Consider the following 27,714-nt stretch of genomic DNA (forward strand, 5'->3'; position numbering starts at 1 on the left):
AGCACACTTCTTCGATACTCCAAGCATAATAATCAACTATCACTTCACTGTATTAAAAAACGGTCTGAGCAATAATTGTACAGTGAGAATTTCATTCATCTCACAGAATATATGTTATATCTACAACATACATTTTTAATCTGACACTCAAACCAACACAACTCCAGTTGTCAGTCTATAACCCTAAAGCCTGCTCACGCTGTAAGTCTGAAAAAGCATGAGCTACAAGTCTGTCAGACTGATTTCCTCTGAGCATTTTCCATCCTCCCTGAGAAAAGACAAAGGCTCGAGTGTTGTTGAGTCTGGACTGATTGAGCAGATAGTGCAGTGTCTGCAGTCAGCTGAATGCAAGAGATGAAACAGTCTTGTAAAATTTATGAAGAGCAGTGTTGGGCAAAAAAAAACCCCAAAAAAACTACAGGCTTGAAAGATGGGGTCAGAGTTAAGTTTCAGTTTCTTCATTTTTTTTTCTTTGTTACTTCCTTCTCTATCACTCACGCTCTTTCTCTCTCTCTCTCTCTCTTTCTCTAGGTGAGACAGTCATATTTGTTAAAGATTATCTTACAGTACACATTTTGTCATATTTAAATGAAGATAAATTGTGCAGTGAGAAATGTCTGTGTAAGAACACCGAAAACCACTAAAAATTAAATTTAAAAGAAAAAAAATATATTTTTAACTAAAATCACATGAACATCTAGACAGTTATTGTTTGCTGAAAAGTGACTGAAGATCCTGGTCCATAAATATAATTCAGATAATGTGATGCCCACAGACAGAACGTAGCCCAGAACGCAAATTCAGGAAGCCCAAAACTCCCGTTCATCATCTGTTTGAGTCCTCCACAGTTTCATACCCAGCAGGACCAGTAGAAATCTTACTGGAACCTGTATAAACTCTACTCTGGAGCACTGGGAAGCCTGCTGACAGTGGTAGAGGGTGTAAGATTAAATCTCCTCCCACTAGCATCGGGGTGAATCAGAAGTCACGATCCCATCCAGAGAATTCCTCATCAGCCTGGGTCTTATCAAACGGGAACCGGTCAAAGTTTATGTAGCACGGGCCCTGGAACACACATCACATACAGTCAAACTCACTGACAGCAACACACACACACAGAGTCAAACTCACTGATACACATGCACACGCACACGCACACGCACACGCACACACACTCATTGACAGAAACACACAGACAGAAACACACATACATGGACATGCACACACAAAATGGCAGTGCTGACCTTACGGATAAGTTTCACTGTTGGAGCTTCCACTTGTCCCATTCTCAGCTTATGCCAGTTTATACTGTTAAACCATCTGAGAGAGAGAGAGAGAGAGAGAGAGAGAGAGAGAGAGAGAGAGAGAGAGAGAGAGAGAGAGAGAGAGAGAGAGTGAGAGAGAGATGGTGGATCAGATATAGACAGATATGACAGTTGTCTTCCCTTTGGTCACGGTAAAACAGCAGGAGACATACCTGTGATGTCGAACATCTTTGATTCCGTTTTTGGTGTTCCCTAACCTCTGACCCGGGCGTGGTCTGCAGAGCCAAACAGCATGTAACAGAAAAAGGATTCAGAAACATATTATAAACAGATAAATCTAGTAACTGTTCTTGTTAAGACTGCAGAGCTCTGGACTTGTTTAGGATATGGAAGTTAGGTCTGGTTTAAAATAATGAGGTCTGGTCTAGTTTACAAACAGAATGTCTGGCTTACTTTTGGAAGAGGACCTCTGGTCTAGTTTAGTCAGAGAAGATCTGAAAAGGTCTGATCTAGCTTATAAGAAGTAGGAATTAGGAAGTAGTGTGGTCTTCTTCAGAAGGAGGCCTAGTCTATCTTAAGAGGAGGAGATGTGATATAGTTGAGGAGGAGGTAATGTAGTCTAATTTAGGAGGAGGACTTTGGGTCCAGTTTAAACTGACGTGATCTGGTTTAGTTTAGGAGGACATAGTGTGCTCTCCTTCAGAAGGAGGAGGCCTAGTGTAGTTAAGGAGGAGGTAGTGTGGTCTAAATTAGGAGGAGGAGCTCTGGTCTAGTTGAAGTTGAAGTCTGGTTTAGTTTTAGGATGAATAGCTATACCCACCTGCACAGTTTGCTGATGAGAGACCTTGCCGCCTCAGTCATATAAGGGGGAAACTTCATGACCCCGTCCAGAATCTTAGCATAAATCTTCTGTGGCTCTGAGCTCGAGAAGGGAGGGCTGAAAAAAAGAAATAACTCAGAAACAACCAAAGAGACAAAGACAGCACATTTTAAAATTACTAATAACCAGAGGGGAACAGTGCTAACCACAAAATTGATTTAAATTACAAATAATAATAATAATAATAATAATAATAATAATAATAATAAAATAAAGAAAAACAATAACAACAACGTATATTGCAATTTATTGTGGAAATCAAACCGCTACCATTAATAATACAATGGTTATACTGCCCTCTGGTGGCAGTGTCTCCACATGCTATGCGCTCCACAAGAGCCATGACTCTGTTAAGCTGCCAAAAGCAAGAAACTACTTACTGATCCAAACGTAGCATCAAAATATCCATCTACTTAAAATACTGACTTAGACTACATTAGTGCAACAACACATTCTATCAAAGCCTTTTTTTACCTTTAGACATGAAGGGGAAAGTCATTGAAACTTGAATAACTGTATCATGAAGAGACATTTCCACCAAGATCTATGAATAAGTATCTTATTATTGTTGTTTATATCGTGTTTCTAAGTTCACAAGAAAGAGTGAGTGAGTGAGTGAGTGAGATACTTTAATTTATTGCCTGGAATCATACAGTAACGGTGAGCATTTAAAAGCTCATCTTCAGAGAGGAGAGACACTAATCAACAACCTGGGTTTGATGTTCTCAAATCCAGACAGGGGTCTGAGGACTTACGAAAGGTGCAGGTCAGTGTTTGTCAGTTACTGACATCACTCAGCAATGGTTAAAAAAGGGGGGCATGGTCCAGAGCCAATGAGAGCCCTCATCATTTAATGCCTCTTCTTGGCTGCTTTACCTCCAGACATCTGTGTGACTGTCTGAAACTGGAGTCTAGCTCATTTACACACCTGCCCACCAGCAACTCAAAGACCAGGATGCCGAGGGACCAAAAATCAGCGGCAAAGTCATGGCCCTGGTTCTGAATGATCTCAGGAGCCATGTATTCGGGAGTCCCACAGAAAGAGTACGTCTTCACCCCTCTGGACAGCTCCTTAGCAAATCCAAAATCCACCTGAGACAGAGAGAGAGAAAAAGAGAGAGAGGGAGGAAAGGAGGGATGGAGAGACAGAGAGAGTCAGAGAGAAAGAGAGAGGGAGCTAAATTTAACGCCCACGCTGATTGCATTTACATATCATGCACTCGCCAAGCATCTGAGGTCATATGCAGTCACACCAAGTAACATCCACTACTCTGACATGCACTATGTGCAACATACACAAATGTTGACAAAGTGGTCAAATGAAATTCATGACATAAAAACAAAGAATTTAACACAGAGATTATTTTTACTGTGTTTTGTCTGTAAGAGAAAGTACGTTGGTGTACAGGAGGTTTGTATAGTCACCAGTTTAACGAATCCTTTGGCGTCGAGCATTAGGTTCTCTGGTTTAAGGTCACGATACATTACGCCTTTCTTATGAAGATAGGCGTAGGCTTCCACCACACATGCAGCAATGAACACCGCGGTGTTTTCATCAAAACGGCCACTGAAGATACACACACACACCCACAGAGTTGAGAAATTATGCTTGAAGCCACACATATAAATATACACATACACACAGATATACATAGGCACCAGGCAACAGGGGAGAACCCTTCCTTCAAACACATATTCACGCATGCATGTTCACACAGACACACACACACACACACACACACACACACACACACCAGTGACATCACAGACTAGGAATGAAACATTATTTACGAAACATGATGCTTTTGAGTTATTGCTTTTGATGATGATCCAACATTTATCTACAAATACACGTGAAGCTTACACAGTCAAACAGCTCTACACTCACTGAAAACATTACTGTTATGTGTTTGGAATCCATGACACACAAACTGAATAAGTTCCCAAAGCATTTTGCAGTAATGTCTATCTGACAGATAGAAGGCCTTTTCAACTACATTTGATCAACCTATACCTACAGAAAAGCTTTGGTGAAATTTCAATGGACATTTTGTGGTTAATATCTTACAATTCTTTGAGTTTGGTCCATATCTCTCCACCAGAGCAGAACTCCATGATCATATAGATGTATCGCGCGTCTTTGAATGCAGCGTGGAGCCTAAGGAAACAAAGGCAGAGGTCAGACAGGGGTCAGGGTCAAAAGGTCAGAGGGCAGAGAAGGGCAGGGAAGTACTCACCTGACGATGAAGTCACACTGGATGGCCAGTAGAATTCTCTTCTCAAAGAGAACATGCTGCTCCTGTCGTTTGGAAACAATGTGCTTTTTGCTGACCTTCTTCATGGCATAGTACTTCCCATGGTGCAATGTTGTTACCTGATATGGACAATGAGAGAATAAAGGAATTTTGTGTGAATAAACGTGAAATTTTGTAACAGAGGTCACCCAGAGTCAGATTCAAACCCTTAATATCTCTGTGGTGTATCTTTGAAAAGCAGTGCTTTATCCAGCTAGGCAAAGGAAGACAACCATTGTCCTGTTAACCGTGTGTTTAATTATGTGTGTTCATATGGCAGGTTTATAGAGGGGCAATATTAACTGTATCGTAAATTTGTTCACCACGGATTAGTGTAAAGGAAATTAAATTTAAAACCAAACTGTACTGACATGAGGATTTTGTCACCTTTGACTGCAGGCATCATTTTGTTACCAGTGATTATAGCTTACTACCTGGTTGAGGATTACACACACACAGACACACACACACACACACACACGTGTTTGTCAGGTACACAATCGGTCTGCGCTTCAGATAGCTGAGATGTAAAGCAGGACATTTGGATCTGAAAGATCAGGTCTGACCATTCCTGACACTAAAAACACTCTCCATTCCCCTCAACAAATACACATCCCGGTCCCACCCGTCGTACCAGTTCCACACGGCCAAACCCGCCCACCCCGAGTGTCACGGGTTCTCCCTGGTACCGTCCCTCCTGGTAGAGGACAGGGATGAGGTCCTTTAGTCTGAGAGAGGTGCTGGTACTGAGAGAGAGCAGAGAGACAATCACATGCCAAAATACACAACCACAGCATTCTGCAGTACAGGGTTTTTCATCCTGATCCTCACAGTGTCTCACTCATATTTGTTCGACTTCAGTGGATAATCCGAGTCATGAAACAAAGTTGTGAGAATGCTTTTGTAATCAGCCCACATATGAAAATATACGGTATCTGTAAAAGTCTTAGATGTGTTAGATTTTCATATAGTAGAAAACATATGCTTTGTGACATGATTATGGTCTCGTTCATATGTGAGACCTGTAGTTAAAACAGTGTTTATTTGATCAGGAAATTACAGTGCATTTTTACACAAGCATAAATAATAATAATAGAAAAAAAGTCACGGCTTTTTGCAGTAGAGAATCTTAATCCAGATGTTTTGTTCCTAATAAGCCCTGCGATCTGTTTTTGATATTCCCCATTGACAGCTTTATAACAATACTGACTGTCTGTTTATTCATATTAAAGTAAAACATGCATGAGTACAGTTAAAGAGCATATGAAAAATACAGTTGTGAAACCTCATGCATTAAAGCTGTACATACTTCATTCAGTCCATTCCTAATTTTTGTCTTATTTTGTCACACCCTATGAAAACTCTCACCTCGTTCTCTCTGGGGTCGTTGGATTCTCCATGAATTTGGAGCTGCGTGAACATGATGAGATAGCAGGTTATGATAATGAATCATATTTAAACAATTTTTAGATCTGGGTAAAATGCTTAAAATGCTACTCATATAACATCAGAAAATCTTGCAGTGTGGAACCAGTTTACACCGCACAATCTGATTTGATCACTATGATAATATTACTGTTCACATTTACAGTGAGCAGATATAAGAACATAAAATGCTTTCTAACTGTAGCCTATGGAACCTGCCACTTTTCTAACCTAACAGTGAAAACCTATACAAATGATTTTCATGAGTGTTTTAACAATAACTACTACTGCAGTCATAACTGAAATACCATATGAATATGTTACTGATTAATGAATGAAGTGGTAGTGACAAGAGTGGAGTGTTGTAATGCAAGAGTGTTCTATTAGGCCTAACTGTACTCACTCATCATAAAGCTGAAGTGTCTCAACGGGAATAGTTTCCTCAAACACCCTGTGGAAGATGGATCAATGAAGAACACGTTCAGAGTTGCAGCTAAAGCCTTTAGGATGTGGTCATTAGAGCAGCAGTAAAGCGTCTGATGTAGAGAGGCCAGTGTGACAACACAACCACCATATAGACTGGAATAAACTGACATGGTTACATTGCTTTTCACACTGGATATTTTTACTATTAAGATCTTTTTTTTTTTTTATAAGATATTTTGATATTGTTACCCTTCACCCCTGCATGACACAATAGTCGAGTGTCCCTGCTGTTGCCAAATATAAGGTTAAAAATGAGACATAAATCAATGGAAATGGAAATAGAATGTGTGTGTGTGTGTGTGTTTGCGTGCGTGTGTGTGCGTGTGTGTGTGTGCGTCTGTGTGTTGATGTGTGGATGTGTGTGTTGATGTGTGTGTGTGTGTGTGTTTGCGTGCGTGTGTGTGCGTGTGTGTGTGTGTGTTGATGTGTGGATGTGTGTGTTGATGTGTGTGTGTGTGTGTGTGTGTGTGCGTGCGTGCGTGCATGCGTGTGTGTGTGTGTGTGGGGGGGACCTACTCTTTATCGATGGAGAAGCAGGTGACAGATCCTACTGCAGTACATGTGGCTGTTCGCAGAATCTCTCTGATAATAAATAAACAAACAACAAAAACAATAAGTCAAACAGGAAATTAGTCATTACTTTCATAAAAAAAGGATATTAAAATTTGCACAGTTTATCCTTTTTGGAATACAACTCTTTTAAAATGTAATGTAAATATTTGCTCTGTTTTCCCGTGTCTTGTCCGAACAAATTTAGAAGTGTAAACATTTCACTGCTGACAACTTTCCTTAAATTAAACTAGTGAAGTGTTATTAAATTTACTTTAAACTGCTATAAACTAGTAAAGTCATATTAAATTCAAACATTTTAAAATCCCCACTATAACATTTTAAATGGTCCCAGATCAGTTCACACGAGGACTGGGCACATGCCACTGAGGGTCTAATCCGATCGCCTAGTGACCATCTCCATGGTTACCGAATGAGCGCCTGTTCTCCAAAGTGCTCTCCTTGGCCCATTTTGCGGATTATTTTCTGTTGGCCGTTCACTTTCTTGGTCACCAGGACCTGCACACAAATTAGACAATTGGAGGCCAGGCCACCTCAGGCATAGAACCTGAAACTGACACTGAAATCTTTCCAGAATGTTCACAACTTTATACAGAAACTTTACAAATTTTATAGCTGTACACTCAACGTTTTATGCTGAGTCTGTAAATTTGGAAAATTTAAGTCACTGAAAATGTTGTGATCCAAAGTGACACGCATGAATTCATCACTCTCACCTCTCCTTGGAGAATAATGTAAAAAGAGTTTCCTTCTGATCCTTCACGAACAATGACCTCATTCTTCTGAAACCTCACCTGTATCGGGAAGAGCAGGACAAGACAATAAGTTTCGTTTCTTCTAGTATTTTATCTGGGCTGTCAGTATGTAGTTTCACGGTAATTAGGGGAGTATGTGTCAGTGCCGTGTGAGGTAGGAGAAGGGACAGAGTGTGGGACAGTCTACTTCTCCCTCTTGGGACTCGTTATCTGTGTGTGTGTGTGTGTGTGTGTGTGTGTGTGTGTGTGTGTGTGAGACAGGGACAGGATCAACCTCCTCCATGGAGTCGATGATCTTGGACAGTTGAAGATCGTTGAGGCCCTTCAGGGTCTGAGCTCTGTTGGAGAATGAGAGTGAGTGAGAGAGAGAGAGAGAGAGAGAGAGAGAGAGAGAGAGAAGGAAACTAAATACGCCTAACAGAGACAGGTTATTAATATTTTATGGATTACGGCTAGACAAAATATGATCTGTGGTAAATGAGAATCATTAAGTGTATAAATGAATGCACATGCAATAAGTTTCTGCAATCTGGGGGGTATACAGGAGAGTGTGTTTTATTAATTGTATGTTTATGTAAATGTGTATTTTGTTTAGGGGTGTGAGTTCACAATGTGCGTGTGTGCGAGTGTGCGAGTGTGTGACTGTGTGTGTGCGTGTGCGAGTGTGTGTGTGTGCGCGCGTGTGCGCGAGTGTGTGACTGTGTGCGTGTGCGAGTGTGTGTGTGTGTGCGTGTGCGTGTGTGTGTGTGTGTATGTGTGTGTGTGTGTGTGCAAGTGTGTGACTGTGTGTCCTCTCACGTCTTTAAGAAGCCCATGAGTTGTTCTCGTTTCTTCTTTGATTTGTTTGTCATGATGGTTCTGTACGTCTGACGTTCAATGCACCATAACTTGACCGCAGTGATTGCTGGAGTAGAAGACACACTCAATAAACACACACGCAAACATGCACACACACACACACACACACACACACACACACACACTCACTCTCTCTCTCACACACACACTTTACTCAGGAAACCTAACTCCTTCTGACACCAACACGATACAGACAAAGCCTGACCCCTCCCGATGAAAAGGTCAAGTTTAAGCTGAGAACTGTACACTGACCTTTGACTGAAGCAGTACGCCTGCAGTTGTAGAGAATGGCTAGCTCTCCAAACACATCTCCAGATGTCAAAGTTCGAAGGTCACGTCCAGCCTGGATGACCTTGAGTTCTCCCGCTAGACAAAACGTGGATGAGGAGTAATTGAAACTGGAGGTAAAGGAGTATACTCAATATGGACCTCTGCTCAGCTCTCACACACACACACACCCAACACACACACATAGACAGACACAGACACACGCACACACACACACAGACCTGCAACAATGTACATGCTGTCTCCCTCACTGCCCTCTTTGATGACCTCATCTCCAGGGCAACGGTCCACCTCCCTCAGCAGCTCCACCATCATAGTAATTTGTTCATCATCCAGACGACTGAGAAAATCATTCTTCCCTATCGCCTTCATAATCTGAGCCTTCTCACTGCCAGTACACACACACACACGCACGCGCACACGCACACACACACACACACACACACACACACAGATAAAAGTAACAGAATGAAGTTATTGGCATGGATTATTTGCAAAAACTATGAACATTATCTGCTCAGTCTATGCGTCTGATGTTCATGCAGGCCTGTAACTTTACAGCCACAGATTTTCACTCTTAGACCACAGAAAATCAATCATTTTAAACTTGTTTGTTATTTCAAGCTCTTTTTCATGGCTCTGTGATAAGACACTAACGATCAGAGTTAAGTGGTTATTGATCGATTGATGATTAGTGAGAGAATGAATTATAGAGCAGTAACCTGGCGGTCTTCTGAACCCGTTTGGTTGTCAGGTCCAGGTCCTCTGGGATTGGCTCGATGGCCAGGACGGCGGCTCGGCTCTGACGGACCTCCTGGGTGCTCTCATTATTGTCATGGGGACTGGACACATCTTCAAACAGAAAAATGGGAAACACACATCAGTCTGGAAAAGACCTGTGAACAATATCAAGGGGCAGGAGTAATGAAACGATCCTAACAAAAGCCGAGCACAAGACTATAGAAATATGAAACTGAACCTGAAACAACTTTACAATGGTTAAGGACAGGAGGAGGTGAAAAAGGAGACTACTTCTGTGTAGGAGAGCAACTGCAATAATCTGACTGCAGTTTTGAGTTCATCAAAATAAGCCTATAAGGTCTGAAGCTTTCTTTCCTCTCCATCACTAAAAACAAGTAATCAACTCCTCTCTCTCATACCCAGCTCATCCAAATGACTCTGCAATTCTCCCAGTTCTTTTTCTTTCTGCTTCAGTCGTTCCTCTGGAGTTGGGAGAACAAATGCATCTATCAGTTAACCAATTGCATTATAGCACTAACATAAGCAATGCATATTCAAAGGAAAATATCGAGTTTAGTGTTGGTCATGACTAAATGTAAATCTCAGTTCTGGCCTTACCCAGGGCCTGGTTCTGGTTCTGCAGCTCCTTGTTCAGCTGGCATTGTTTCTCCAGCTGTAGTCTCAGTTCCTCTATCTGTGCTTCCATGACTCTGCAAAAGACAATAGCATTTGTGCACAATTTCACCACTCCTTTTTTGGCCCTTAATTCAATCAGCTCCATCTACCCAGTGTAACCAGAGAAGGACCTAGGGAGATGGACAGTCCACAGACTTAGGAGAAATGTTTTAGGTGGATACATATGTTATAACACAAAATGGGGGTATACGCGCACACACACATGCACACATACATACATACATACGTACATACATACGCACACACACACACAAACACACACGCACACACACACACACACACACAGACAGGCAGAGGATGTGTTGTGATGAAAAAAAGGTAAAGGTCCTTAGAGCAGCATGAAATCACACACACACACACACACACACACACACACACACACACACACACACTTACAGTTACTTCATAACTTGAAATGACTTTTGAACATGTCCAGACACACACACACGTACAACCCACTCACGGATAAGTGTGACATGTCAACCCTCCAGGATGGCTGACAAAAACACACAGACAGACCAACCAACAGACAGACAGAGAAACACACACAGACACACGCACACAAATATCATTCTTGTACAATGCATAACATAACACAAATGCACACACACACACACACACATTCTTCACAAGCACAACAACCATCATACATGAAATTATGATAGTAAAGTCTGACAGATTTGAGTGAACCTGAGAGTGTTTTGTAGCAGTACTGAAAAGCTGTAGGGTGCTACTGCACAGTGGCACCCAGAGCTACACATGAATTATGCACATAAAGAACTACAGGGGGCGCTATGAATATTGACTGCACCATTCTTCAGAGGAAATGCTACATAAGCCCTGCCCCTATAGTCAGTCTGATTAACAGCTGATTGTAGTTCTACAAACAATCTTTTGAGTTACACTTGTAGATGTACGGAAATGCAAAAATAATCATCATCATCATCATCATCATCATCGTAATCATAATCATAATAATAAAAAAACATGCAAATGTTGATGTCATGCAAAAAACAATTGTAGGGAAAATTGTAAAGTTGTGAGATTTTTTCAGTGAAACACAACATAAAGTTATGCTTGTAGTCTTATTGTTCTCTCAACTAAAAGAAGTTATGCTGAAGACATAAAGCAGCATCTTGCTCTCCCTGCTTGCTTGCTTTTGGTACGGATGGGAAAACAAATATGTGCATACGTGCGTGCGCGCACACACACACACACACACACACACACACACACACACCAACACCCACCCATACACACCCACACACTTGCGCAAACACACACACACACACACACACACACACATGCAGGCACACAGACACTACAGGACACTAAGATTTACTGATCTGCTAACAAAAGAACTTATTATAAATTCTCTGTCTATTTAAATTTCATGATCAATATCTGAGTTTATTGACTAAGCACACACAGATAGACACATCAGTGTAAACAGTTTCAGATACAGGCCCTAGCTTCCGTGCGTTTCGTGTGATGTTAATTACCAGCCTTTTTTTCCCATCCTGGACATTGAACAGAGTGGAGATTAGAACCTAAGCATGATCTCATAAAATGTTCCACTAAATTATGAACAAGGCGACTCCGTTGCCTGTGCCAAACAAATAATCCTGCCGTCAACCTCACCATATCACTGAGTGAACATTGTGACAAGTGAGCAGAGAACATTTGGAAAAAACGTACGTTATGATTTTAGATTTCAGTTTGTGCATATTTCCAAAGTTCGGATTCTTTAGAGGGATTTTTTAGGAGCCATTGAAGACTGTGTATTGCAGAATACTCAAGATTACGAAATTTTTCTTTATTACAACAATCTATTTATTATACCTTGATAAACATCAAAAAATACACGATCATTAACTGTCAGATAATGACAAAGCTTTATCTAAATCTCTGTTGGGTCAATCAAGCTGAGCGTGAGCAGAAATAAAGGAACTGAAATGTAATAACAACTCTTGTTCTGGCATCTGTTCAAGGCGCAGACTCCCTCTCTCTCTCTCATTCTGTCTCACACACACACACACACACACACACACACACTTAAGATTATGATATGGCTTTGTTAAAGCCTGGGTTAAGCTCTGATAAATGATTATCCTACTTTATTACTCAGGTGGCCTTGCTTTATGACCTAGGACCTAACGAGGGCCTTTAGGGAGAGAGCAACACTGAACCATTTTTCCTGCAGGACAAGTAAAGCTTGTGAGAATGTGAGAATGAATTTAAAGTTGAAATGGAACCACTCACCCCTGCCGAGATTTTAAGACGGGTTAGGAAGATCCTGAGGTTTCTATGGCAACATCATGCGTCGGATCCCTGCGTTGATGTCCGAAACAGAGAGAGTGAGAGAGCGTGTCTACACCGTCAAAACGCAGACGCGTGAATACGGTCCACTGACCTCATACACCCACGAAAAGAACACACACTCACACAACACCTCTTCCGGCCAGTCTGCACTTGTTCCAAATCTCTTCAGCTCACCACCTCTCTCTCTCTCTCTCTCCCCTTTAATTCATCTAATCCTTTAAAAACTATTTCTTTCTAACTCCCCATGTACCAAATAACCAAACACATTAGAGTTGTGCTCTCTCTGACTCTCTCCTTATCAGCTGGAGAGAGGGCAGGATGTTATTGATCATTAACCTTATGCTCCTCCCTTCTCAACAGGTAGAGAGAGAGAGAGAGAGAGAGAGAGGTGCAGAAAGAGATGGAGGAGCTAATAAATAGGAGGTTGTGCATTCTTAATGGCGAGACACTTCCATGTTCCAAGCCAGGAGATCTGGAGACTTACCTACCCATTTACAGCTGAGACCAGTTCTTAACCCGTCTGCCTGACAGGTTGACTGTAACTGTGTGCTTTCACGTGGTTGTATTTTTTTTCCCCCCATACAGAGAGGTTTAGGAGCCCAGGTGCTAGATTATCAGCGACAGTGAGTGTGGTTCAGTAGTCAAAGTGTACTATACAATCACTGTAATTTAAATGTCTTCTATTCCTTCCCTTTTGTTTGGAGCAGTAGAGAGGAAGAGATTAAAGAGAGCAGTAAAAGGAGGAAAGTCGATAGAGTGCAGCCTCTTATCACTGCAGATGTGTTGTCATAAAGAGACTGAAAGACAGTTACAGGCACTGTAAATGAAGTTAAATGTAAGTCTGCAGTTTACAGCCCATACTCAGACACACCTCCAAATTTTTAACCAGACTAAAAAAAAGATTCCATTACAAACCAATTCTGAAATTTGTGTGTGAGAAACGATGGTGAAACATATGCTTATGTAAACTACTTCTTCATTTGGATTATTAAAAATTTTTCATTCATATATGTATGTATGTATGTATGTATGTATGTATTATTACTTTTGCTGAAGCTTTTGTGCAGAGATGTAATTAAAGAAAAGCCTTAAATTCTGCTTTTGGAAACAAGCCCCTAGGCTTCATGTGACTTTACAGTTAATGATTAATGTCTCACCTGGTAATGAATGTCCATTGAAATGAACCGCAGGCGGTTCTTACACACGACCCGTTCAGTGAGCAGGAGCCAGAACATTCGACTTCAAATCAGAGACTCGATAGGGCAGACCAACAGGGAAGTAAAACAGGCCGCCCAGTTGGATGTCTCAGGTCTACAGTCATCAGTGTCCCTGATGGACAGTTTTAACGGGCAGACATGAAAAGATGAGAAAAGAGAAGCAGAATTCCATGTTCCAGGTTCAAAACCACTCACAATGGCCCTGCCCACTTTTTCTGCATAATTTGATAAAGAAAAAAAAAAAGACAATGGACTTCCTCGTGATGGCTATTTTTAGTGCTCTTTTATTGCCTTTATTTTTAGATCTCTATTGCAGAGCATGAACGCATTGTTACCATGAGGTGTTGGGTAGAAGACAGTAAGCAATTAACTAAAACAAAAAAAAACAACAACAAACCAAAAAGGAAAGAAAACAAACAAACAAACAAACAAACAAACAAAAAACCCAGCAGTTTAATTAGTGACAACAAAGAAAACAAACAAACAAACAAAAAAAACAGTAGTTTAATTAGTGACTGAGGTAACCGTAGATATTGTTATTTAATGTGGAAGGCTACTGTTACAAAAAGAGGCACTGACTGTTCCCTGATTGGTAGTTATCACCTAAACATAAAATCAGTCTGATCAATAAGTAGAGCAGCTACAATGGCAGAGAGATGGCAGGTTCGGCTAACTTGGGTCCAAAGGGACTTCAGTGCGTGCAGGATTTTAACTCCTGCCTCATTAAACCCGCTCTCCTACTCAAAGCCCTGATAAGAGTGTGAATACTGTAACCAGGTGTGTTTGAGTCGAGCTGTAGCGTAAGCCTGCAGGCACTGAAGCTGTGAGTAGATATTGCCCCAGCTACAGTCACGTTTGTCAGGAGCCTCAGAATCAACAGGGGAATGATTTTTATGATGCCTGGGAAAATATGACTAGAGGCGTAGACAGATGCCCCCTATAGGCAGAATTACAAAATTCTGCCCTGATTTTTAGAAAACAAACATCAGAGCAGATGCACAGGCATAAGGCAAAACTGGTAGTTCACAGATTATATTTGTATACAAACACAGCTAGAGCCTTCCCAGTTTTCCCCAGTCACTGTTGTTCCAGTAACTGCGTCTACCCAATGTACAACCATATGTCTATATTAGAGCAACAATAACAGAATTGACTTCTTTCTCCATGCTGTTTTTAATGCATTACATAGACAAACACTGTAAAGTGGTTATACATTCTCTGATATTGAGTCACAGTAGGTTATGAATAATGCCCATAAAACCCTCAAAGGAATGGAAAAAGTAAATATAAAAATTATGTCTTTAAAATGATCAAGTGCATACAGAGAGTTAGTGGGAACTGTCTGTCCTTGGAGTCAAAAAGTCTTTTGCAAAGAGCTGGCCCATTCTTGCCCTATTCTACCTGACCCCAGGCATGTGATCGCTACTCTTTTCCGAACATGATCCATTCACCATTAAACAACACTGACCTCAGATCAGTTAACCACAGTGGAGAAATCCTAATACCCTCCTCACAGCATGGGCATGCCAGGGACATTGCTGCTCCCAGAGTCACATGCAGGGCCGTTTTCAGCCTAAGTACCTTTGAAGCTTTGATTTCAGCTGACTCAGTGAATCGAGGCCTCGGCTGATTGGCTGATTACTTTAATCAGGCCGTGCTGGAAAAATACAGGTTCAGTGGGAATGACATGACTAACACTGATCAGAGGTACTAGGGATGAGATCAAACGAAAAATTGGCAGATCACGGCTTTACTGACAACAACAGAGAAAGTACAACAATTAAGATGATCGCTAATACGCAATACTGAAAATCAACCCACAAGGTACCTGAACATAATCCACAAGTTTCCAAAGGCAACACATATCTGCATAACATGTGTATGGGTTTTGGGAAAAGCCCAATCTCTTTCTGTCTCCTGTTTTTCAGTGCAAAACCCCTTACAGTTCTCAGTCAAACAGTGTTGCAAACACTCATGCCTTCCTGGAGCAGGACGAAGTTTGTGCAAAAATATCACAATAAATACAACACTGCTAATCTGTGCAAAACCAGTGACAACCTAGAATCACACATTCATCTGAAAGGCATTCACGTCATATTTTAGGCATACTTAAAGTGTTGTGCGTTGTAGTTTCATTAAATAATTTAGCACTAACAGTGATCGGCACTGTCGAAGTGACAGTAGGACAGACCCTTGCTTACAAAAACACTGGCTCTATTTCAGCATTTCAGTTGCATCTGGGACGTAAAAAGAAACTTCAGACTGAGTGTCGAGATTCCTGCGATAATTCCTGACAAACATTCTAATATATTCAATGCCAAAGCAACATATTGAAATTCGCCTTAAAAGCTCAAATATAATCAGCATTACTCATAGACTGAGGCTGATGTTTACAATTAAAAACATCTGATAGAAGCTAAAATCTGAGGCACCGTGTGAATTCTCTCACTAATCAGATTGACTCAGCGATTTTAGAACGACTTAAATACAGAGGAATTACTGGTATAAAACTGTATCTGATAAACAACACAATACAGCTGTCGGTACAAAGTTTAGCTTAAAAATTCTCTTAAAACAAAGCCAGTTATCAAATACCTTTCAGTACACTTCTTTAAATAGAATAATGATTCTCTATGCACTTCATATGAATTCTGTTTTTCCGCTTTTGTTCAGGCTGTAAAACATGCTATAATGTAATACACATTTGCCAGTTCAAGTTTTGTTTGGTGGATAAAACTGCTCTGACATTTTCTGGTAGGTTCATGCTAAATAGGTAACCATGCTTTGTATTCAGCAGGAGTTTCAGCTCTTGTAATGGTATTGAGGGGGGGAGACTATGTTTGGACATGCTAATTGTCTTTGAAGGACTCTCTTTCGAAAGTCTCACAGAGGAGGATATACAATAAAAGGGCTGTCCAAAAAAAAAAAAAACAACCAAACAACTGACTTTACATGACTGAATAAATGAATTAAGCAAGACGTTTACTGATTCCATTATTTCTAAGTAAAAGAATGTCCAGTTAAATACTAGAATGTCTTGCAAAACTGCACGTGCGATAAGCAGAGCTGATTAGCCATTAGTGACCTACCTGAAAATGTCTGTTTTTCTATTGCTATTGTTAAGGTTGTTTGTGATTGGTCAACTGATGGAAGGCCAACCTCCATTAACCTTGGAGGAGACTGGGAATTGTAGTGCTGTCACTTCAGAGCCTGTCTGAATAGCCTACAGCAGCGTTTCTCAAACTATGACGAGCACATCCGCGATAGGAAACTGCTGGTCCGCAAAACCCACCACAGTGCCAGTCAAATTATGCTCGGCGCTCCTGCCACTCGCCAGGAGAAAACAGCAACATTTTAAGCAAGTTCTCACGGGCGGGGACGCTTAACACTCTAGAGTCTTGAATAAAATGTTGCTGTTTTCACCTGGAGAGTGACAGAAGCACCAAGCATAATTTGACTGGCGCAGCGGCAATGCTCTACAGACTAGCAGTTACAATTGTTACTATTTTCAAAGCAAGAAGTTCAGTCAAGGGGGCTGGGACCTGGCAGTTTCCTTGCCCCGCCCCTCCGCCGGTCTGCAGACCGGAGTTTGAGAAACGCTGGCCTACAGCTTCCATTGGCCTTACTTCACCTTGGTGCTGTTTCATTCTCACATGCAAGCAATGCAGCTCACACACTGTGGCTCAGATTAAAAAAAAAAAAATCTTTGACTGACGAATACATCTTCCCCAGCGTAGCTGAGAGTCCGAGAGGCCAAACTGGTGCAGCTCTTAGTCAGTGCAGTCTGATGGGAAACTGGCGCTTGCATCAGTTCTTTCAAACTGCAACAAAGCACCACATAGTTCTGCCTCTCTATAGCAGCACCATGGAAACATGGTTTCTGTGTGCGGCTGCTGTCACTGCTTTTCAGCAATTCTTTTAAACTTTTTAGACAATCTCAGAGCTGCACCAAGGTATAGTAAGTCACAACAGGAGCGAAGGGGCATCTTTTGGATATTCAGAAAGGAGCTGACAGTGACAGCACAGAGAGATGGTTACTCGCTGACGTTGTCACTCCGTGATCCCACATGCCACTTTCAGGTCTTGGGGGTGTTCAAACGCTGCCTGAATGAATTGGCCAAACACTCGATCCATGTAGCCCTCCCCACGAGGGAAAAGACCCTCCAAAAAGCCGATGTGGCCCCCGTGAGCGGTTACCAGAAGCGCAACGTTGGGCAAACGCTTGGCTAGAGCCACCGGGATAGCTAGGGAGGAGGGGCAAAGAAAAGAGCTGTTTTTGCATTTCACAGACATTATCGGCATCTGTAGATATTTACAAACTGACAATAGGGTTGGCACTGCTAGAAAAGGCTCTCTTCTAAAACAGCAAGTAAGTATTAGTTTCCGGCATACAAAACACGCACCTCTCTCTCTCTCTCTCACTCACTCTAACGTGCTCACACACCCAAAGACACACAGACACCCACCATGTTTTGGGGAGAAGGGATCATCAGCAGCATTGAGGCAGAGAACAGGAACAGCAGTGTGGGGTAGTTTGTAACCTGGGCTGGCAGCCTGGTAATAATCCACACAGGACTTATACCCAAACATCACTGATGTGTAACGCTCATCAAACTCACGAATGGTCCGGGCCTCATGAAGAACAGGGCAGACAAGAGACAGAAAACAAGACAATCAACTGCCACACACTGACATCACACAGTACTTCACAATCAGATAGAGGAGAATGTGGTAACCACGAAAGCAAGAAAGAAAGAGCCTACCTTCAAGACATGGTCCACGTCAACCACAGTCTCCAGTATCCTCCTATGTCTAACAGATACAGAAAAGAAAAGATTCAAACACGGGTCCTATCCTTCCACTTACAAAAAACCTGAACTGAGTGGCAAAAAAGTTTTGCTATTTTAAATTCAATAACACAGCACTCAGAATGAGAGCAATTACAGAGTTAACAGCATAAGAGGTAAACAGCATAAGTGTAGGTTATCTGAATTCAGTTCAGTTACAATCTTGACTCTATGCATAACTCAGTCTGTTTCCATAACAATGCCCACTATAGACACATTGCAGATCAACCGTACCAGCTGACTATTATTTGATAGAGAACTACATAAAACCCTTTTCACAAACAAAATAAAGTGTCAAATATGCGTGCTATCACTAGAGTCTTTGCCTAGATAAATTATATCATTCACAAAACTTACTTCTTGATGGCGCGGCAGAGGTTACTGGTGAGGTGGCGGTTGAAGAGCAGCTTGTTGATTGGCTGTTCCAGGGAAGCACTGGACTCAAATGTGTCCCAGCTCACAGACATAGCAAGACCAGCCAGCAGCCCAGACTCTTTACCTCTACGAGCCAAGTAGTTCAGCAGTAACATCCTGACAGAGAGAGTGAAAGATGTGGGGGAGGGGGGGGTGTTAAACAGGAGGAACATGGATGTTCTAGTTTGTGTATTTGTGATTTCAGAATGCGTGTGTGTGTCTGTTTGTGTGTGTGTGTGTGTGTGTGTGTGTGTGTGCATGGACAATGTTCTTACCCTCCTAAGGACACTCCAGTGCCAACCAGCGGTGCCTGTGGGTAAACTTGTCTGACGTGCTGGATGACACGCTCAAGGTCAGAGGTGTCTGCAGCACAAAAGGTCAGAGGAGTCTGAGAGAGACAAGACAAAAGCAGAGTGAAGAATTACAAAACTACTGACAGAGATTCTGCTGACTGCAAGGTTCGGGAACCTATTAGAGGACATGACTCTTATCAAAGGGAATTAGAGACCTGTCACTCACCAGTAGCTCCTCCCCTCCAAAACCCCTGTTATTGAACACCACACATCTACAGGGAAAAAAGATGATTCAACATTAATTCTTAAATTAATTCACAAACAAACACAGGCTTACCATTATCACCACATTTCATGGCAGTCTCAAAATCACGAAAAACATAAAATTGGCCAAATGAGGTCACAGGTCATGGCTCTGGGTCAGAGTTTGTGTACTCACCGATAGCCGCGGCGCATCGCCTGACTGACCGCATGCAGGACGTAGGTCTGCCGACTGTTACCAGTCAGACCCGGTAGAATCAGAACTGTTGGCCTAGTCAAGCAGTCTGGGTACTCAGCACTCTCTGAGTTATCGACCCAATCCAGACAAACCTGACCTCCATCCTGAGTCCTGATCAACTCACTGAGGGAAAGAAAAAAAAAAAAACAAGGAGTGTTTACTTAACGAATACTTCATCAAGTGACACAGAAAACAGAAAGGCAAACAGATAGACAGAGAGAGAGAGAGAGAGAGAGAGAGAGTGTAAGTGTGACTGCCAACATGTCAAGACAATGTTTGAGTGTAGCCCTGTGAAGCAGCATTAGGAGAGGCACCGCCAATAACCAATCAACAAAAACATCAACATCTAGAATAAAAGTCACCATAATTAGTCAATACTCTGATGCTCTGATAATGTATTAAAATCCAGAGTTCAACACATATGAAATATAAGAAATGCACATCTGTTCAGTTAGACTCTAAGTACAGAAAACAAGTCAAAGGAGACAGTAATCCCTCGACACATCCTTTCTTAACAGTTTTTAGGCTGACAGTTGTAGGATGTGGTATTCGGGGGGAAAGGAGGGGGGGGCATACTTTCTGTAGGTGACAGCAGGACTGGATTTGATGAGCACCCGGACCAGTGTCTGCACACGACCTCCCCAGCACCATGGAGTAGGTCGGAACCGTTCCGACACCACGGGACAGTACCGCTGTAGGAACATACGGAACCCATCACTACACACTAGAACTGGGACCTGTGAGAGAGAGGGAGAGAGGGAGAGAGAGAGAGAGAGAGAGAGAGAGAGAGAGAGAGAGAGAGAGAGAGAGAGAGAGAGAGGCAGAGCACAAGAGAAAACCAGAAAGAAGGAGAGAGTGGATGCAAGAAGGAGGATAAATGGTAAGAGGTTGCACATGAAGAGAAGCTAGTTAACAATTTAAAAAATTTGTTTGATTTCTGTGAGTACAATTATTCATTAGTGATATAGCCTAACAAATAATGGTAGCAAAAATGCAATGAAACTACAAAATGGTGACAGAGTGACACATGTAAATCATACATTAAGCCACACAGACAGACAGACACAGAACAAGAATAAAGCTTAGCAGCAGCTCCTGACATGGAAAGTAACTCGTGACTCCACAGAGGGCACATACATGTGGAGTTGGGTCACTTTATGATGGACAGGTTACTACTGTAGAGCTATATGACACCAGGATGGAAAGGGTCACATGCCTAGATTAAGCACCCTACAGAGAGGGAAATATTTAATATGGACTACTACGTTATACAAGCAAACACAACGTTCATTAAATGATTCGAAAGCCGCTGAAGAATCACAGAGAGAAAGCGATCTAGGCCCCTATAAATGAAGCACAGCATAAGTTAAGGTCAAGATAGAGGAGAGGAAGTTTGAAACACTAGTGGTCTATCAGCATGTATGTCGCTGTATAGCCAACAAGCGCTTATATCTCGATTCAATAGACTGACCTGTCCCTCTCGGCCCCAAAGGAAGTACAGTGTTGCGGTAATGGCGCCGAGGAGAACAGTGCAGGGTCTAGAAGCGTATTCCAGAAATACCTTCCACGGCTCGGAATGAGACAAAAACATGACGAACAACGGATAGCTACACAAAAAACGCTACTCAGACACCACGGGTTATTACAAAGGCTGAGGTACGTCTTACAGAGACAGCTCCAAGAGATACCGGCTCCAAAAGACTCGCTTGTAAAAAGTACGGGCGTTCAGTCGGCGAAATAATGTGTTCCGATTTTAGCTAGTTAGATTCCTCAAAGACAGTGGCTCGTCTTACTGAAGTTCGTAAACTGGTCTCCATTCGTCAGTGCATCAACGAGACAGGTTAGTGTAGCAATACATCTATACCAACTGGTAAAACGTGGCTAACAATAATCAAAAGCTAAGAGCAAAGTTCCTGGAAATCGGCCACTTGTGAGAGATTACTGAGAAAGTCCAAGGGGGCAACTCGCCACCTAGTTCGATAGCGTTAGCTGAAGACCTTCTTAAATACAAGTACTTCTTGGTCACTTTTGGCGAGAGATATCCGACAATGACACAAACATAATCTGAACATATTAAAAACATCTAAAACACAAAACAATAGAACATTTAAGACTTGGTGAAAGAAGGTAGTCATAGTAACGTTTGCGTCATCCAGCCGTAATGAGAAGGACCCGAAAACAGCTGTCTGTATACCTGCCTTGAAAAGAAACATGTAAACTTGTTTTTTCACTGCTTCTTGACCAACTGTTGAACACCTGAGATCTTACGTGACAAAACTCGTTGGTAGAGCCACTTGGTTTCAGCGCTCACACAGTCATTTTTGTTCTAAACAGCTTCCGTGAATGCATACAATGAGTATGCGCCGTCCCAGCAGCAACCAAAACACAGAACGACCCTTTTCCTCCCGGCGACATCGGACTTATATCTTATGTATTACCGCCACCTACTGGATTGGAGAGCTGTCGGAATTATATCACTTCATAACTGAAAACTGCACGGGTATGGGGACAAAATTAAAAATATCCCCACATTTGGAATCGGGGTGAACGTTAGAGTAGTTCGCAAGAACGATAATGAAGTGTACATTAACGCCGCGGGGATGGAGTAGGGACAGGTTGGAGATGGGGACGGCTGTGCAGCTTCAGATGTCATATTCTCACACTGTCGCGTAGCTTCGTGTACCTCTGTACAGACTGGTATTTGATCAAATATTTGTATTTTTGCAATTTTTCTCTCAAAATAGCTTTATATCATGTCCTTAGGGGGATAAGCACCCGTATATGCTTTTCAAATAGTTTTGAGGACCTCTCTGAGCCTTTTTCAGTCGAGATTTTGCTGGATTTCGGAAGTCAAATATAGCCTATTGCAGTTGGACGCCTCTTTTGCGTATAAACAAACAAGAAATGCTGTGATTTCCCACGGAGTTAGCTGATAACATAGGTGAAAAACATAATCTCTCATTATTCATTGGGATGAATTTGACGATAGGAACATCATGGCAGCCCCGCCAGAAACGTGAAACTCCAGTGCCATATTTGGGCATCCATATATTGGAAGCGGGATCTCACTTTTTGCTGCAGAGGCTGGGATCATACTTCCAATAAAAAGAAGTCAAGTCAGTTATGTCGGAAATGGTAATGCCCAGTGAAAATACACAAGACCAGTCAATCATATTAGAAGTATAAGCTGTAAACATCCCCTCCCCCCGCCCCAACACACACACACACACACAATTTGTGTATTTTTGTGATTGTTGTAAATGCCCTAGGAAGATATGTTGAAAGACTTTAACAGAGTGGTGTGTATAAAAAGTTATATGTATAAAGTTTAGCAGTGACAATTGTTCTGAAGCAACACATGATGACAAATAATGGTATGTGTTCTGTGTCTCATCAAAATGAAGCCTTGTGCTTTTATTTCCACATTAAAATTAATTTTGTAAACGCTAGTGGTGGCTTTTTGGCTTGTGTTTAAAGGACTGCTTTGAGGAGCTTTTCTCAGTCACAAGAGCAAAACACCCCCCCAGCACTGACTCCAACTAGTCGGGGTGAATGTGCTTGAGACACCCACGGCAACCAGTGGCCCTGCCTCTCAAACCACAGCAACCCCAATAGCAGAGAGGCCAAGTGTATGGTTTTTGCATATTTAGAACTGCAGCCAATAGGCTCACAGCTCTGACTGGCCCTGAGTATCCCTGTTATCATAATAAAGAATCAGTGCTTAACAGATATCTGAGGAAAGAAGATATCACAAGTATTGAGAAAGTGTTTTGTTTGCAAGAGAAAAAGAAAGCTTCACAAATCTTCACAACTTCATATTTCACAGCACAGCTTGGCAGAAAAAGTTATTTTCACAGTTTGTTTATGTCACATGCTGCCTGTCTTTATACCAATACTTTGCTGTCACGTGGTGCTTCTGGTGTTTGTGTGTGTTGCACCAACTGTAATTATACCTAGGAGCATTGTCACAGCTTGTTTGTTTCAACTGTTTCTGTCTTTTTCTTTCTGTTCAGGTTCCCTGACATGGCATTTAGGTCATACCCCCTGTGTGGTGAACACTTGGTACCCATTACACAACACCTGCGTGTTTTTCACAGGGTGGTGAACACAGAGGAACGCATCCTGCTACTTAAACTGGTTTCCAAGCGGATGGAGGTGCGTGTGTGCTCCTGCCCAGTGGCAGGTTGCATGCAAAATTCGTCCAGGCTTGACCGGCACCTTAGGACACACACAGAGCTGACAAAGAGGGCCCAGAAGGAGATCATGGAATGATTGAAGAGGAAGACCATCCTCAACAAGCTGGCTGCACTGAGGGCTTCCAATCCAGAGGTTCCTATGGTGTCCTCACTTGACCTGGAGGAGAGGGAGTGCAAGCAGGCAGAGCTAGGCACTGCGCCTGAGGAGCCAAATCTCCCCCCGCAGGAGGAAGGGGAGGAAGGACAGACCTGCCAAAACCCCACCTGCCAGAGGCAGACTGAGAGCAATGAGGCCCTGAGACAGGACATTGGGCGCCTCAGAGAGCAAGTGCAGCAGCTGTCAGAGAGGAGGACATGAAGACCGGCACCACCGCCCCCTGTGCAGATGGAAGAGGTAGTAGGTCCCACCTCTGCGGCCAAGGAGCCCCTGTGCTTTCCACACCACATTGTGAGTCTCATGTGGCTGAACCTGAATCCTCAAAAGTCCATTGAACATCAGAGCCTCTGCGAGAAGGTGGTAGAGGGTGAGTACGAAGAACAAGGAGTGTCTGGCCCGGAAAGAGAGGGGGAATTGCAGGTGAACGAGATGTCTCCCTTGAAAAGAATAAAATCAGAACCTGAATGCCTCATCTCATGGAGCACCTACACCGCAGACTCGGGTGTTTCCAACTCAGAGATAAATGTAAGTTTCACTCCTGCTCTGTTTGTAAACTGTGCTGTTTGTAATGCACACAAATCTGAGTCTGATTTTTTTTTTCTTTTCATCTTTACAGTGCAAAGAGGAGCTCACCCTGCCAAGCCGCAGTCCCAGCCAGGAAGAGAGTCAGGAGGAGACATGCCTCCCAGCCAGGAGTGTCACCAAAAAAAGGGCTGTCGTGGTGCTCACAAGGCTCCCACCACAAAAAGAGGAATCAGAAGACAAATCATTTATCCCTGCCCAAATTTGCATAGCACCACCCTACGGAAAGACTGCTTGACTATTTTCAATATAAAGTTATTGTCAGATGTGACACACACAAGTGCACACACACACACTCTCTCTCTCTCTCTCACACAGACATGCACACACAAACACACTCACACAGTACTTGTTTACTTGTTTTACTTGTTGTAGTTATTTTCAGTAATAGTAGTAGGTGTTTTGTACTTTTTGTAGTGTTTTTGATCAAGAAAAATTTTGCATGTATCATTTGAAATCGGTCATTCAGTCTGTGAAATATGCAGCACTGCTGAATAATGGTTGTGCCCAAACTGGTCTAATTTCCGGTCAGAGAAATTAAGCTTATTCCAGGCTTAAGATGAGTTGACAGTCCAAATTATTTATTTGAGCAGAACAGGTGTAGATATGTGACTGTATATGGTTTCTAAAAGAAAGAAAAGATAGGTACAGTACAATACTTAAGTTTGTTGGAATGCTATTACACAAAGTGACCACTAGAGGTCTGACTAATATTGCACATGAAATAAAGACGTATTAGTTTATATTCTGCGGCAACAGCAAGGTACATGGTCGATTACTAACAGTAAATGTAATTAGGTCAGCTCTGACTGTTAAGATCGGCAGTGCTCGCCACAAACGTTTTGTAATTTTAAGGGATACATCAAGCAATACAGGACTTTAAGTAATGATGACATTGCACAATATATCCACAAATGTTAGCATCGAATGCAGATGAGGTAAACGGCAGAATAAATAACAACTTTATACGCTATAAACATTGAACGATGAAGAGATTCTTAAACTTAATAGTGATGACTAAAAACCCAACTTAATTTGTCAACAACGCACACAAACGCAATCGTAAATTTCCGGGGGGGGATATTTCAGAAAGCGGGTTTAGTGAAAACTCTGAGTTTGTTAACCCTGAGATGAAGGAAACTCAGGGTTTTCCGTTCCAGAAAGCGATGTAACTCAAACTCTGGCTCAGTTACCGTGGTAACTGACTCTGTGAACCTAACCTGCTCGCTGGCAGGTTTTCTTCAACAAACCCTGAGTTTCTCCCTAGCTCCTCCCTCCGACTGAACCTGAAGCGGCTGTCAAACATGGCGTCTCCTTTCGTCGCTAACCCGAACGGTGTTGAAGCCAAATTAATTCGCATAGCCTTATGTCGGGAGAGGTTTATGAGACCCCGATTAGATGTTTTATCATTCCCTGATGACTACGTAATCGAGCGTTACCGTTTTTCATCACAATCTATCATTTATTCGAACAACTCCGGCCTACATCTCTAATATCAGACACCGTGGACTTCTTGCTCTCAGATCGGAGCAAATTCTTTGCTCAGAGAAATAGTCAGTGTACCTGGACATTAATGCTGTGGAAAGACTTCCTATTCACATATTCTACTTCATTAACTGAAGGAGCAGTGATAGGGATCTGTGTGCCATCGATGAAGCCCATGACACTGGGAAACCCTGCAACATAAAAATGTTTATAGCGTATAAAGTTGTTATTTATTCTGCCGTTTACCTCATCTGCATTCGATGCTAACATTTGTGGATATATTGTGCAATGTCATCAAATTCTTTGCTTTGCTTTTTTTTTTTTTTTTTTTTTTTTGCCGACGGGAGTTTCCTTTATAACACTGGCGACGCTGAGTATATCGGGAAAGCAACTGTTTGTAGAGCCGTAAGAAAGTCTCCCTTGCACTTAAACGGCTACTGCACATTTTCCTAGTGTCAGACCTCTAAGGACCATCGAGGAGGAATTAAATAGGATTGCAGGTGACTGATGTAGAATCATTCAGTTGAAGGTAATGATATTTTAAATTATATCGTGTTCATGACATTCTGCTGCGACCTCAGGCTGGGATCAGTCGTTAGTTTTTATGTTGCAGGGTTTCCCAGTGTCATGGGCTGCATCGATGGCACACAGATCCCTATCACTGCTCCTTCAGCTAATGAAGTAGAATATGTGAATAGGAAGTCTTTCCACAGCATTAATGTGCAGATACACTGACTATTGTCTGACAATAACAAAGACTGTACATCACAATATACTGCAACTAATATTTCTCATTCTCTGCACTGTCAAGATCATATGTGATGCAGCGCACTTGATCACAAATGTTGAAGCCAGTTTCCCGGCTCTTTGCATGATATACGAATTTATCATTAGTGTACCCTGAGCAACAAATTTGCACATGGTAAGTAAAGCTTTGCACAAATATTCCCTTGTCTCCCTTTTTTAACACCATTAAAATGTATCCACTACAGGAGGGTTTGATGGCCACCTGCTTGCTGACAGAGTACCCATGCCAGCCCTCTCTGTTGAGCCCTTACCCTGACCCTGAGCTGGGCCCCCAACAACGTTCCAGTGTGGCCCACTGCAGGACTAGAGCCCCGGGTTGAGATGACAGTAGGCATACTCAAAGCCCGGCTCCAGCGTCTGCGTAAAGTCAGAGTAACCCCAGAGACGGCGTGTGACATTATTTTGCCATGGGTTGTTCTCCATAATATTGCCACAATTAGAGGAGAGCAGCACCCTGCCGCACAAATGAACAATCCTGAGGAAGACAGTCCCATCCACCCTGCAGATGTCCTGGATGGAGGAGCCGTCCGAAAGATAATTTGGCAAAAACATTTCACAGATTAAGATACCACCATCCCCAGCAGTCAAATAAAGAAAAATCAGTCACATTTTATTTGGTCTTCTTTATTTCCTACAA

The 27,714-nt window shown here is 42.2% G+C and overlaps 2 protein-coding genes across 2 annotated transcripts; both read right to left on the reverse strand.

Moving 5' to 3' along the window:
• Positions 1-978: 978 nt before the first annotated feature.
• prkg3 (protein kinase cGMP-dependent 3) lies at positions 979-10,268 on the reverse strand. Its single transcript, XM_030782767.1, has 21 exons — positions 10,181-10,268; positions 9,982-10,044; positions 9,544-9,673; positions 9,043-9,209; positions 8,786-8,899; positions 8,474-8,579; positions 7,950-8,013; positions 7,637-7,714; positions 7,330-7,418; positions 6,867-6,932; positions 6,268-6,315; positions 5,808-5,849; positions 5,074-5,185; positions 4,383-4,519; positions 4,214-4,303; positions 3,571-3,712; positions 3,074-3,237; positions 2,086-2,202; positions 1,478-1,540; positions 1,245-1,320; positions 979-1,065 (listed from the first exon to the last, which is right to left on the reverse strand). Exons 1-21 carry the CDS (start codon positions 10,266-10,268, stop codon positions 979-981), a joined length of 2,043 nt encoding a protein of 680 aa, XP_030638627.1.
• A 7,016-nt stretch (positions 10,269-17,284) lies between these two features.
• LOC115818724 (phospholipase ABHD3-like) lies at positions 17,285-21,499 on the reverse strand. The gene is made up of 9 exons (XM_030782184.1): positions 21,322-21,499; positions 20,427-20,587; positions 19,791-19,973; positions 19,578-19,623; positions 19,334-19,446; positions 19,002-19,175; positions 18,561-18,609; positions 18,264-18,429; positions 17,285-18,041 (listed from the first exon to the last, which is right to left on the reverse strand). The coding sequence occupies exons 1-9, from the start codon at positions 21,439-21,441 to the stop codon at positions 17,848-17,850; spliced, it is 1,206 nt and encodes a 401-aa protein (XP_030638044.1). The 5' UTR covers positions 21,442-21,499; the 3' UTR covers positions 17,285-17,847.
• Positions 21,500-27,714: the final 6,215 nt, after the last annotated feature.

Source organism: Chanos chanos, chromosome 8 (assembly GCF_902362185.1).
Source record: "Chanos chanos chromosome 8, fChaCha1.1, whole genome shotgun sequence".
In the NCBI taxonomy this organism is placed as follows: Eukaryota; Metazoa; Chordata; class Actinopteri; order Gonorynchiformes; family Chanidae; genus Chanos; species Chanos chanos.

What these genes read in the sequence shown, in the direction of transcription:
- prkg3 (XM_030782767.1), bottom strand. Translation starts at nt 10,268, where the DNA reads ATGGAAGCACAGATAGAGGAACTGAGACTACAGCTGGAGAAACAATGC. An exon ending in TGGACCAAACTCAAAGAATT is followed by an intron (nt 3,713 to 4,213) that starts GTAAGATATTAA and finishes GTGTATCTTCAG; the next exon opens with TGGCCGTTTTGATGAAAACA. An exon ending in CAGTGAAACTTATCCGTAAG is followed by an intron (nt 1,066 to 1,244) that starts GTCAGCACTGCC and finishes TGTGTGTTCCAG; the next exon opens with GGCCCGTGCTACATAAACTT.
- LOC115818724 (XM_030782184.1), bottom strand. Translation starts at nt 21,441, where the DNA reads ATGTTTTTGTCTCATTCCGAGCCGTGGAAGGTATTTCTGGAATACGCT. An exon ending in CTCTGCCGCGCCATCAAGAA is followed by an intron (nt 18,610 to 19,001) that starts GTAAGTTTTGTG and finishes TGTATCTGTTAG; the next exon opens with ACATAGGAGGATACTGGAGA. An exon ending in TCCCTTCTCCCCAAAACATG is followed by an intron (nt 18,042 to 18,263) that starts GTGGGTGTCTGT and finishes CCTCCTCCCTAG; the next exon opens with CTATCCCGGTGGCTCTAGCC.